General features: G+C 58.8%; 1 protein-coding gene across 1 annotated transcript; it reads right to left on the reverse strand.

Annotated features, from left to right (window-relative positions):
• Positions 1–1,818: 1,818 nt before the first annotated feature.
• Positions 1,819–9,390, reverse strand: CPT1B (carnitine palmitoyltransferase 1B). Its single transcript, XM_039236533.1, has 18 exons — positions 9,154–9,390; positions 8,624–8,763; positions 8,147–8,324; positions 7,821–7,922; positions 7,501–7,638; positions 7,324–7,401; positions 6,444–6,551; positions 6,285–6,369; positions 5,532–5,727; positions 5,013–5,198; positions 4,774–4,879; positions 4,573–4,689; positions 4,052–4,216; positions 3,840–3,974; positions 3,599–3,751; positions 2,940–3,053; positions 2,298–2,390; positions 1,819–2,156 (listed from the first exon to the last, which is right to left on the reverse strand). The coding sequence occupies exons 1-18, from the start codon at positions 9,292–9,294 to the stop codon at positions 2,073–2,075; spliced, it is 2,319 nt and encodes a 772-aa protein (XP_039092464.1). The 5' UTR covers positions 9,295–9,390; the 3' UTR covers positions 1,819–2,072.
• Positions 9,391–10,771: the final 1,381 nt, after the last annotated feature.

Consider the following 10,771-nt stretch of genomic DNA (forward strand, 5'->3'; position numbering starts at 1 on the left):
CGCTTCCTTAGTGTAAGTCCTGCCATTTCCCCCAATCCCACCACCGCCAGAAGCAGTAATGACAGGCCCCCTTCCTGTCCTACTGCCCTCTACTTTGTTCTTTTTTTTTTTTTAAGAAAAATTTTAAAGATTATTTATTTAATTTTTTAATTTATTTGTTTTTGAGAGAGATTCAGAGCGAGCAGAGGAGGGGCAGAGAGAGAGGGAGAGAGAGAATCCCAAGCAGGATCTACACTGTCACATGGAGCCGATGTGGGGCTCAAACTCACAAACCATGAGATCATGACCTGAGCTGAAACCAAGAGTCAAACGCTTAACCGACCAAGCCAGCCAGGCACCCCTTTTTATTTATTGAAAGACAGAGCATGAGCAAGGGAGGGGCAGAGAGAGAGGGAGAGAGTCCCAAGCAGACTTCACACTGTCAGCACAGAGCCTGCCATGGGGCTCAAACCCGTGAACCATAAGATCATGATCTGAGCTGAAATCAAGAGTCAGGAGCTCAACTGACTCCATAGTCACGTGCTCCCCCCCACGCCCACTCCGGATGGTTCTGTCATGTGGGCTGGCCAAAGTGATCCCATCAAAATATAGAGCAAGTTATATCACCCTCTGCTCCAACCTCAGTGGCCTCCCCCATCATTCAGGGAAACCAGAGTCTGGCACAGTCATCCTGTCCCCTTCTGCTTCACCCCCGCCCCCAACTCCGTGCCAGCCAAGGCCCTCCAGTAGTGTTCCTGCACTGCGGCAGGCACCTTCCTCCTTGAAGCTTTGGCTCTTGCTGTCCACTCTGCCAGGTATCTGCTGCCCTTGCACACTCATTTCCTTCAGGTGTGGATCAAATGGCCCCGTTCCGGAAGGCCTGCCTGTGCAACCCTGTCTGAAATTGCCACCCACCCCTCCGCTGCTCCCTCCCCTTTCTTTTCTCCTTGGCACCTATTACCACCTGACTTACTATATAATTTACTCATTCTTCTTGGTTAATGCCTGCCTCCCCACTAGACTCTAAGCCCCAGAGGGAGGGACTGTTTTGGCCAGTTTTATTCACTGCTGTATCCCAGTGCCTAGCACACTGTAGCACTCAATAGGTACTTACTAAGTGAATTATTCCAAAAGCCTCCTGGTTCCCTGCCAGCCACTCCATCCCCTGGTCCATGCCTGTTTCACCTAATAGTGAATTCCACATAGGCCAGTGCCTTGTTTGCCACTTAATCCCCAGCACAGAGCTCAATAAACAGTGTGAGAAGGCCCAGGATTGTATCTAATTCATTTCTGGGTTCTTAGCCCCAAGCAGAGTGCTGAAATCCAGATTCATTCTAGCATGCAGCGATAGTAACTGCCTGCTTATACTTTCACAAAAATTATTTTTTGTTTACTTCTAATGTTAATTTAACTTAAAAGCCATGTGGAAGAGCACGTGTTGCTCCAGATTATACTGTGTGCCTCCCACAGACATGACTGCTTGGCACCTTGACCGTGGCCCTGAGGTTACAGCCCCTCCCTATGGCCAGGAGGAGGCCGAGGGCCTCCACAGGGCTGTGCAGGGGTGCAGAGGGCATGACCACTCATGGAGGAGGCAGGTGGGCCCCACTCTCTGGCTGACAAACAGAAGTGGCCCCAGGGACCGGGTGAAGGTTCTGAAGCATGAATTTATTCTAAGTGTGGACAGTGGTGACCTCAGGAGAGATACGCGTTTCAAAGTAGGTCAGACGCCTCACAGTCTCCCAGCCCCAGCTCCCCATCCTCCTACTTCTCTGGCCTGAGCTTGGGCAAGGGAGGGCCTCAGTTCCCAGACAAAACAAAGGTACCTGGGAGCCAAGAGAGAATTACACAGCCTTATCTTTATTAGTATCTAGCAAGAAAAAGAAAATCAAAATCCCTTCCCTGCTCCAACCCCACCTCCACCACCTGGGCCCTCAGCAGGCAGCATCTATCTGCCTGGAAGGTGCCGGCTGCCAGAGCTGTCCCTGGAGCCTGGGCACCTGTGCACGGCCACCCCTTGTGCCTGTGAGCCGACCACAGGCCCCTTCCTCCACAACATGGGGACGAAAGGGCAGCTGGCATTTCTCCAGACCTCAGCTGTCAGCCTTGGGAACTTGGAAAAGATCAGCGATGTCCAGCAGAGCCTGGCGGATGTGGTTCCCAAAGCGCTGGGCATTCTGTGGGAGCAAGAGCTCAGACCAACCTTTAGGTGAATTCCTGTCCCTCTGCCCCCACAGCCAAGGACACTCCCTCCCCTCCAGACAGGGCCCCAGGTGGCACCCCCTCCTCAGGCCTGTGCGGGAACAGGGGAGACTCACTGTCTCTGAGCTTGAGAACTTGCTGGAGATGTGGAAGAAGATGGTGTTCTCACCCGCGATCATGTAGGAAACTCCATAGCCATCATCTGCCACCTGAGAGCAGCACGAGGGTAAAGACGAAGTAAAGCAAACTGTAGATCTGAAAGCCGAGCTGAAGTCCTGCTTGCTCTCCCTACAATATCCCCAGGAAGGGGCCCCACCCAGATGCTGCATTTTTCCTGAGGTCAGGGGCACCCCCAGGAAACAGTGTGAAAACAGAGGAGCTCTGCCCACTGCAGCTCCACAGCTACCAGGAATCCAGGCCCTTGTGTTTCTCTCAGGAGGCTCAATATCCCTGCTTCTCTCCAGGGTGGGGGCTGACAAACTAGCCCACCTGAATGTCTCAGAGGGAGGCCTGGGCTGGCTCCGGTAAGCACACACTTCAGAGGGGAAACCAGCCCAGGGTGTGGGGGTGCTGGGGAGTGTTCGCCTGGGTGGGCCCCAGGCACCTGGCTTCCGGGTTGATAGCTACTCATGCTGTTTCCATGCAGGGCAAGCCCGGGCCTGTGCTCCCACCTCTGGTCTGACTTCAAGACTCTGCACCCTCCACTGAAACCCCTGGGGTCCAGTCCTGCTCATCTGTCCCCTTCCAAAGGCACTTACGGGGCCAAAGCCACCACCGGCGCCCAAGTGATTTGGGTACTGCTCTGGGTCAAACATGCGGATCTGGAACTGGGCGATCTGGCTGGTGGAGAGGCGCCAGGGTTCCGAGAGCACCTGCATGAGGGGCAGTAGTGAGACGCCGTGCGCCGGGGAGCGCCAGGCACCGAGCACGCACCTGCTGACAGTGAGTGACCGCTGCCCCTCGCCCGCCCCGCCAGTCTGTTCTCACCATGTCAGCATCTGCACAAAACCCTCAAGGCCCATGTGACCGAACTGTCCCCCAGGCCTCCTCTCCTACCAGCCTGGCCCTCTCTTGGCTCTGCCCCCTCCCCTCCCGCTGTTCCTTGCCCAGCCACACCCCTGCCTCAGCCTCTGGGCACTGAAGTTCCTCCACCTGGACACACTGCCCTCCCTGATACTGCAGCCTCTGTGCTTTCCTCACAAGGGCTGTCACCACCTGACGTTCTAATGAGAACGAGAGCTCCGTGAGGGGAGGTGCCCACTCAGAGCCAGGACCACAGGCCTGGATGGGATGTAAGGTGGGAAAGCTGGTCCCAGCCCTTGAAGGCAACTTCTGGGGAGCTGGTTAGACAGAAAACAGGCCACACCCCCTCAGGAAGGGGATGGGGACAGAGGACACACCCATCAACAATGCTGACCTCAGCCAGGAAAGGGGAGCTGACCCCCAGGTACTTGGAGACCACGTAAAGGCAGAAGAGGTGCCTGTCTATCCCAGCCCCCGTCATGGCCAGGCGGTACATATTCTGGTGTTTCTTAGAAGCTTTCCGGAAGAGATCTTGGAGGTCTGCTTTCTGGGGAGCAGAAGTGGAGCAGTGAAGAGTCACTCCTGACTCCCAAGGTGGGCAGAAGGTGGAGGGGTCACCTCACAGTGTGGCTCACCATGTGGGACCCCTCCACCATAGCCTGAACAAAGGCTGTGGACTCGCTGGTACAGGAACGTACGGTCTCAGTCCGTCCCTCTCGGAACATTCTAGTCATAGAGGCTTCATAGGTCAGGCAGAACTTGCCCCTGTCCTGAGGAGCAGAGAGGAGTGAGTCTGGCAGGTGAGGCTGGTGCCACCCTGCCCTCTTAGCAGCCCTGAGTCTCCTACCCGGAAATGGGCCAGCTGCAGGGCAATCTGCACAAAGGCGTCAGGGCTGGTCCGACACTTCTTGATGAGGCCTTTGCCAAACGGCAAGAACTGGAAGCAGTACAGCTCCACGTCGTCTGCCAGTGCTGTGGCCACCTGGTAGGAGCTCTCGATGACTGCCTGGCACTGCCAAGACATGGAAGGGTCAGCTGGGGGCAGAGCTCTCCAAGCAGGACTCCAGGATCACATCTGGGAGGCCTGAAGTTTAGGTAATAGATGAGAAGCGGGGCTGGGAGGGTCTCGGTATACCTTCCCGTCTTCAGACACAAAGGACCCCTTGGGGGGCAGCAGCCACCAGAGGCCAGGCGGGGTTTGTGGGAAGAGGGAGGCGCTAACAGGCGCTCCATGGACGACTCTCACACCTCACGTCTTTCTCTAACCACCCAATGGACTCTGAAAAATTCCTGTCCCTCCCCCCCGAGGGCATCCCAGGTACTTGTCACTCTCACAAGCCCGTCCCTGTCCCTTCCCGGCCTGCACACCTGCTCAGGAATGTCCCACTGCAGCCGCTGGGGAGCTGCAAGCATGGGGTTGGGCTTGCCCAGGCAGTGCCCAGTCTCCGTGTAGCCCAGGTGGAAGGTTTCGGTGCCCAGGACAAACTGCAGGGAGGAGGGCAGGCTGAGAGACCACCCACACGCACCGCACCCAGCCTGCCCCGCGGGATCCCTGTCAGGGCCCGTTACCTCCCAGAGGTGCCCTATGATAGGGGCATCTGCCCACGAGTGTTCTGTGTTGAGGCCCAGCTGGCCATTCTTAAAGGCGATGACAGTGAAAGACTTGTCAAACCACCTGCAGCAAAGGAGGCAGGAGACGTGGGGGGCGTGCTGAGGGGGGCGGAGAGGCGGGGGCGGGGGCGGGGTGCCAGGAGATGTGGGGAGCACGCTGAGGGGGGCGGGGAGGGGGTGGGGCCGGGGTGCCACACCTGTTGTAGCAGTTGCCATGCAGCAGGGCCTTGCCATAGAGGCTGAGGCTGGCCTCATCTTCGGGGTCGTAGTGGTGAGACTCCTCGTCCAGGGCCACAAAGAAAGCTGCGCGCTCGATGGCGTCTAGAGCAGCCTTGTTCTTGCCGGAGCTGAAGAAAGCCTGGCGTACCTGTGCCCACTCCACTCTGGGGGCATAAGGGCAGGGTGAGTGCTGGGGTCACTGCGAGTGGCAGAGAAAGGCACCTCCCAAGAGCCGGCAGGACCCAGAGCTAAGGGTACCAGACTGTCCTGGAAGGTGTCCCTGTCCTCCACACACTCCCACTGGGCCACCACCCAGCAGGATGTGGCTGGAGAGGCAGCGGGTTACAGCCACTGACCAGCAGTGCCCCTCGCCGCAGAGGGACCTGGTTTGGACAGAAGATGCCGTGCCAGCACACCCCTCCCTCAGTCATGTCTCCGGCCCGCAAGTCCAGGGTGGCACTTGGGGCCGAGCTCCTCCCCTCGTGGGGCCCTGATACCTTCCCCCCGCAGTGAGGGCGGCCAGCTTCTCCTCCCCAGGCTGAGGTGGGGAGGGGTCATCCAGGATCCTCTGGAACTGCATCTCCAGGTCGCAAGGCTTGAGCAGGTGGGAGCCCTGGTAAAGCCACACCTTGAAGAAGCGGCCCTTGTGGTAGACGGCCACGTGCCTACTGTCTGAGAGGTGCTGCAGCAGGTCTGCGACAGAAGACGGCAGGAGGGCTGAGGCAGTGCAGCAGCGTGCACCTCGCTCCCACTCCACGCTGCTCCGCAGGCCTCCAGCGGGCTTGCCTTCCCCAGCGGCTGGGGCTGCCTGCACTGAGCCAGGCCCTGTGCTGGCTGCTTCCACGTCTCTTATTTAAGGCCAACATCCTGTGAAGCACGTTACAAGGCAGGAAGCCGAGGCTCTAGGAAGTCGCACACACTGGCCCAGGGTCTGCGAACAGCCTCTGGTCCCACAGGCTCCATAAAGGGCTCACGGTAAGCTCCACCCCTCGCTGCTCCGTTGTCAGACTACCTTCCCCTGGCATGTGAAGCCCCGGACACGAGGGACTCTGTTCCAGGCCCGCAGGGTCCCAGCACTAGCATTGTGCCTGTGAATAGTAGGGTCACAATTACGTGACCCTGAGACGCCCAGGATGCTTGGTGATGGACGAGCAGGTGGTAGGGTGCCTCGCCGTGGCAGGCGCAGAGCTGGGGCAGGAGTGGACTCCGTCTGGATGGACCTACCACGGGCACCCGGCTGTGGCCTGTACCTGTCTCCTTGCCTGGGATCCGGGTGGTGTTGAACATCCTCTCCATCTGGTAGGAGCACATGGGCACGATGCCCAGTGCCATGACCTGGGAAAAAGGCCCAGCATGTCTCAGACTCGGGCTCCCTTTCCCTGTTGTGCCCTCAACCCAACACAACTCACAGGCTTGATCTCTTCACGGTCCAGTTTACGGCGATACATGATCATAGCGTGGACGATGTTTCCCAGGCGGGCTGCCTGTATGTCTGTGTTCTTGATGAGCACGAAGTCCTACAGAGAGAGGACAGAGCTTGCAGGCGGTGGGACAGATGTGCACAGCTCACCTGGGTCTCCCTGCCTAAGGACCTGCCTTTCCCCAGTCCAGCCTGCACCTTCGGTCAGGGTGTACTGCCAGAGATGAAATGCATAACTGATCGCATAACCCCTCCGCCCAGCCTGAATCTTTTGAACTGCTTTTCCATAATCTATTTTTGTTCGTATTTTGTTTATTTTGTATTGAGAAAGAGGTTCCCACCACTAAAAAACAGTTTAAAACCTCCGATGTGGACAAACTGTATATAAGCTGTGGGAAGGACCGCCTTGTGGAGGAGGGGAATTCAGCAAAGGATTCACAGTGTGTTTTGGACAGTGGGAGAGGAGAGAGGCCGCTGTGTGGACCTGTGGCTGGGCAGTGGGGGGACCCTGGTGGCTGCACACAAGCATGTGCCAGGAGCGGGAAGGCTGGTCATGGGAGGGTTAGGGGCCAGCAGTGACCTCCTGAGCTCTCAGAGAAGCAGCTCTGGGTCCACAGTGACACGAAAGGGGGGCATGATGAAGGGAATTCCCTGGGGATGGTGTTAGGAAAGCTGGGAACACATGGCTGGGAGGCCAGCAAGAGAGCCAAGGCAGGAAGTGACAGAACCTGGGGACTCTGAGACTGACGGTGTCAGGCTGTGTGGCTACTGAATTCCCTAGATCCTCAGTATCTCTGCGGCCTGAAGCTGCTTCCTGCCTGCTCCTCCAGGACCTCCCCCATCTCCCCTGTTCCCGGGTCCTCTCGCACCATGACATAGTAGTTGCTGTTCACCACGAGGGGGGCCCTGCTGCGCAGATACACGTATTCTTCCCACCAGTCACTCACCTGCAGGAGGGAGGGAGCAGTGAGGGCTGGGGCAGAGGGCAGGGGACAGATTCCCCCTGACACAGGCAGAGGTGAAGGTAAGCCCAGGAGGGGACTCACATAGTTAGTTGCCCACCATGACTTGAGGACCAGGTACTTCTGCAGCCTGGGGGCAGTCTTGTCCTGGAATTCCTTGGCCAGTGTCTCCATTCGATAATATTCCTCATCATCCAACAAGGGCCGCACAGACTCCAGGTACTGTCCAGCCAAGTTATTGTCAGCGTGGGGGCCAAATAGCAACAACTGCCTCTGTCCTGACCCTCTTCCAACCCAGCCCCATTGCTCTAGATGGCTCCTTGCAGAGGACAGTCCCTTATTTTGGAGGAGTCCTCTGGGTCCAGCCTAGCCTGCACATTGGGATGTCTGACTCAGGCCCTTACCCGCTGAACTGTGGCTGGCACACTGGGCACAGGAAGCTTGGGGAGGGACGTCTGGAAGCTGTAGAGCATGGGCCGCCGGCTGGACAGAAGGCGGACACAGACCTGGGTGTACAGGGCAGAGAATGTTTCTGGTGAGAACCAGGGGAAATAATGGAAACAAACTAGCCAACACTTGGGGACTTGGTGCCCAGACCTTCGGAACCGAGACAAACTGATGCACCAGGCACCCGTGCCCTCCCTGCCTCTCCCCTCCAGGTCAGAACCCCAAATGAGGCCCCCAGGGTCTCAAACCAGATGCGTGAACCCCTCCGCTGGCTTCTGCTCACAGCCCAGACTTTAGTGAAGTGGCTGGTCTGGCCGTGCATCTCAAACATCCAGCCGTGGTAGGAAAGAAGCAGTTTCAGGGTTTGGCGGAAGAGGAAGATGCCCATCATCCAGACCCCCGTGGAGAAGATAGCCATGCTGAGAAGTGCCCGGGTCTGTGGGGTCCGGTAGGGGCCACATCTGTCAGAAAAGGGAGAGGGCTGCAGGGGCCCCAGCTGAGGCCGGCCTTGGGGAAATTCTGACTCTGCAGTTTTGATGGTTGAGAACCATCCTGGGGGAGGTGCTGAAGAAGAACATTCTTGGGCACACTTGTGTCTAAATGCATAACATACAAACTTATGAATGTGGGATTCTGGTGATGGTGGCCCCCAGGGAGGGCTGCCCCTAGGACCTCCAAAGGCTATTATCTTGCACCTGCCCAGCTCAGGAACCCTGGCCTTGGAGCCTGCCCAGCCCTATCTCGTAGCCCGGCTTCTCACCCCTCAGGGAGGCATCTCTGGATACAGCAGATGAGCCCCATGGAGATGTCCACTTTGCAGTAGGAAGAACCCATGGTTGCCATGACGACGACCAGCCAGCTGGTGGGGCTGCCAGGGTACACACCCCTAAGGATCCCATTCTGCGGGGCAGAAACAGGCACAGCGGGAATGACGGCGGTGAGCAGGCACCTGTGGGGTCCTGATCTTTGCCTGGGAGGCTTTCTCCCTCCCTCATCTGCTGTGTTCTTGTTCCCCCTACGTGTCTGGTCTTCCCCTCCTCCACACTCCCCCACCTGCAGCATGTATTATTCACTGTGTCCCTCCACTACTCCGTGTACACCCATCTCCCCCACCACACCTTGAGCACCCCTCCGGCTTCTGCACTGCTAGAGCCTGTCACCCGGCAGCACTGCCAGCCCGGGTGGGAGTGGAGGATCTGAACAATGGGGCAGCCGCTGACATCTGGCCTCTGCCTCCGGGAAGACTCTATTCTGTACCTGCTGGAAGAAGCCAGAACCACCTGCGCCCACCTTGATGCGAATCAGGCGTTTCTTCCAGGAGTTGATCCCAGACAGGTAGATGTGTTTTAGGGCCTCCCGACTGAGCCGGAAGTCGACCCCCTCTGGGGTCACCGTGAACTGGAAGGCCACAGCCTGGTGCGCTTCCGCCATCCTGGAAGTTGGCCGTCACCTGGGAGGGGGCAGGAGGGTGCGCGGGCGGGCTCAGGCTGACCCCGCCCCGGCCGCCCTCTTCGCGGAGGCCCCCCACCCCCGGCCCCCTCCCCCGGCCGCCGCACCCCCCGCCCGCGCAGCGCTAGCGCGCCCTCCCGCTTCGGGCTGGGCCCCGCAGCCTGACCAACGGCCGCCAAACCCTCGCGCCCGCGTTCTGGGCAGGCTCCGCCGCAGTGGTGCAGGGGTCGAGCAGTGAGATCTGCAGGAGCCCCAGGACAGTGAATGGCTGCCTCGGGGTGGGGGCGGGACGCAGAATCGGTCTGGAGCAAGGCTGGGTCTGGGCATTCCCAGCCTCCCGACTGTGAGGGACCCCGGCGCCGTCCTCTGTGAGCCGGACCGGTGGCCCCGTATTGACCCCCGACTCCACTCACAGGTTGGGTTCGCTCCTGTCGGCGTATGGGGCCAGTCGCTCTGGCCCGTGTCCCCACGTCCTTCAGGCTTGGCCATCCCCGCCCCGCCCTCGCCGGGAACCTGACACCCACTCCCAAATTTGGGTTGGGAAAACAGATGTGGGGCGGCAACCAGAATCCCCTTCCCTCTGTGGTGGCAATCAGGAGTGGGGGCGGTCTCGCTTTCTGCAAGCTGAGATTGCTCAGAGGTCTGGGAACCTTGGGGGGGCGGGGGCTAAAGGGTCTCACGTGAGGATGGTAGCATTAGAGCTAAAAATAGCTGAATGTAGGGAAAAGGTCATCCATGTGTCAGCTCTGCTGCCTGTGCCCTGATCTCCAGTGCTCAGGGTTGGGCAGCCCCACCCCAGGGCCCTCTTTGTACCCCCATTACTCCCCAGACCCCCACCCCAGTCCCTCTCATGTGCATCACTTCTAAGCTGCAGCCAGGGAGAGGGAGGGCCGGGGGCTCCAATGGGCAGTGGTCCCTTAACTACTCTCAAGCCCAGAGCACCAAATAGCCGTGCTTTTCAGAAGGGGAAAATGAGGTTCGGAGCCCTGGTGACTTTGTCACCCTGTGTGCATTCCTTGGTTGGTACTTTCTGCTGCAGAGCTAGGACAGGGTGCGAAGGAAGAGGCCTGTTTATTGTCTTAAGGTGCACAGCCGAGGGGTTCCCTCCCACCATCTCTGGGCTGTGAGGAGAGGTCAGCCTCCTCAACCCATCTCACTCCAGGGCTCAGCCCAGTTCCCAGAGTCCCCCGCTCTTTGCTCCTCCCTCCAAGGTCCTGCCCAGGAGGCTTCAGGAGAAATCCACACAGTTGGGGGCTGTGAAGACTCAGGATGAGGGGTGGAGGCTGCTCAGCTGTCCCTTCTGCTGGAAGTAGAACTGGAACCGAGACTGGGCGTACTCCTGCAGGGGAAACCCACCCCACAGACCCATGAGGCGGCTTGGGACTAGCACAACCCGCCCCCACCAGGTCTGCCCACAGGCTTCCTGGAGAGCATGAGGCCCCCGATGCCTACCGCGCCC

Source organism: Hyaena hyaena, unplaced genomic scaffold, assembly GCF_003009895.1.
Source record: "Hyaena hyaena isolate Hyena2069 unplaced genomic scaffold, ASM300989v1 scaffold_4, whole genome shotgun sequence".
In the NCBI taxonomy this organism is placed as follows: Eukaryota; Metazoa; Chordata; class Mammalia; order Carnivora; family Hyaenidae; genus Hyaena; species Hyaena hyaena.

Coding starts and splice junctions, on each gene's coding strand:
- CPT1B (XM_039236533.1), bottom strand. CDS start 9,294: ATGGCGGAAGCGCACCAGGCTGTGGCCTTCCAGTTCACGGTGACCCCA. Junction 7,923..8,146: donor ACTTCACTAAAGTCTGGGCT/GTGAGCAGAAGC, acceptor CTGTACACCCAG/GTCTGTGTCCGCCTTCTGTC. Junction 7,402..7,500: donor CATGGTGGGCAACTAACTAT/GTGAGTCCCCTC, acceptor TCCCTCCTGCAG/GTGAGTGACTGGTGGGAAGA.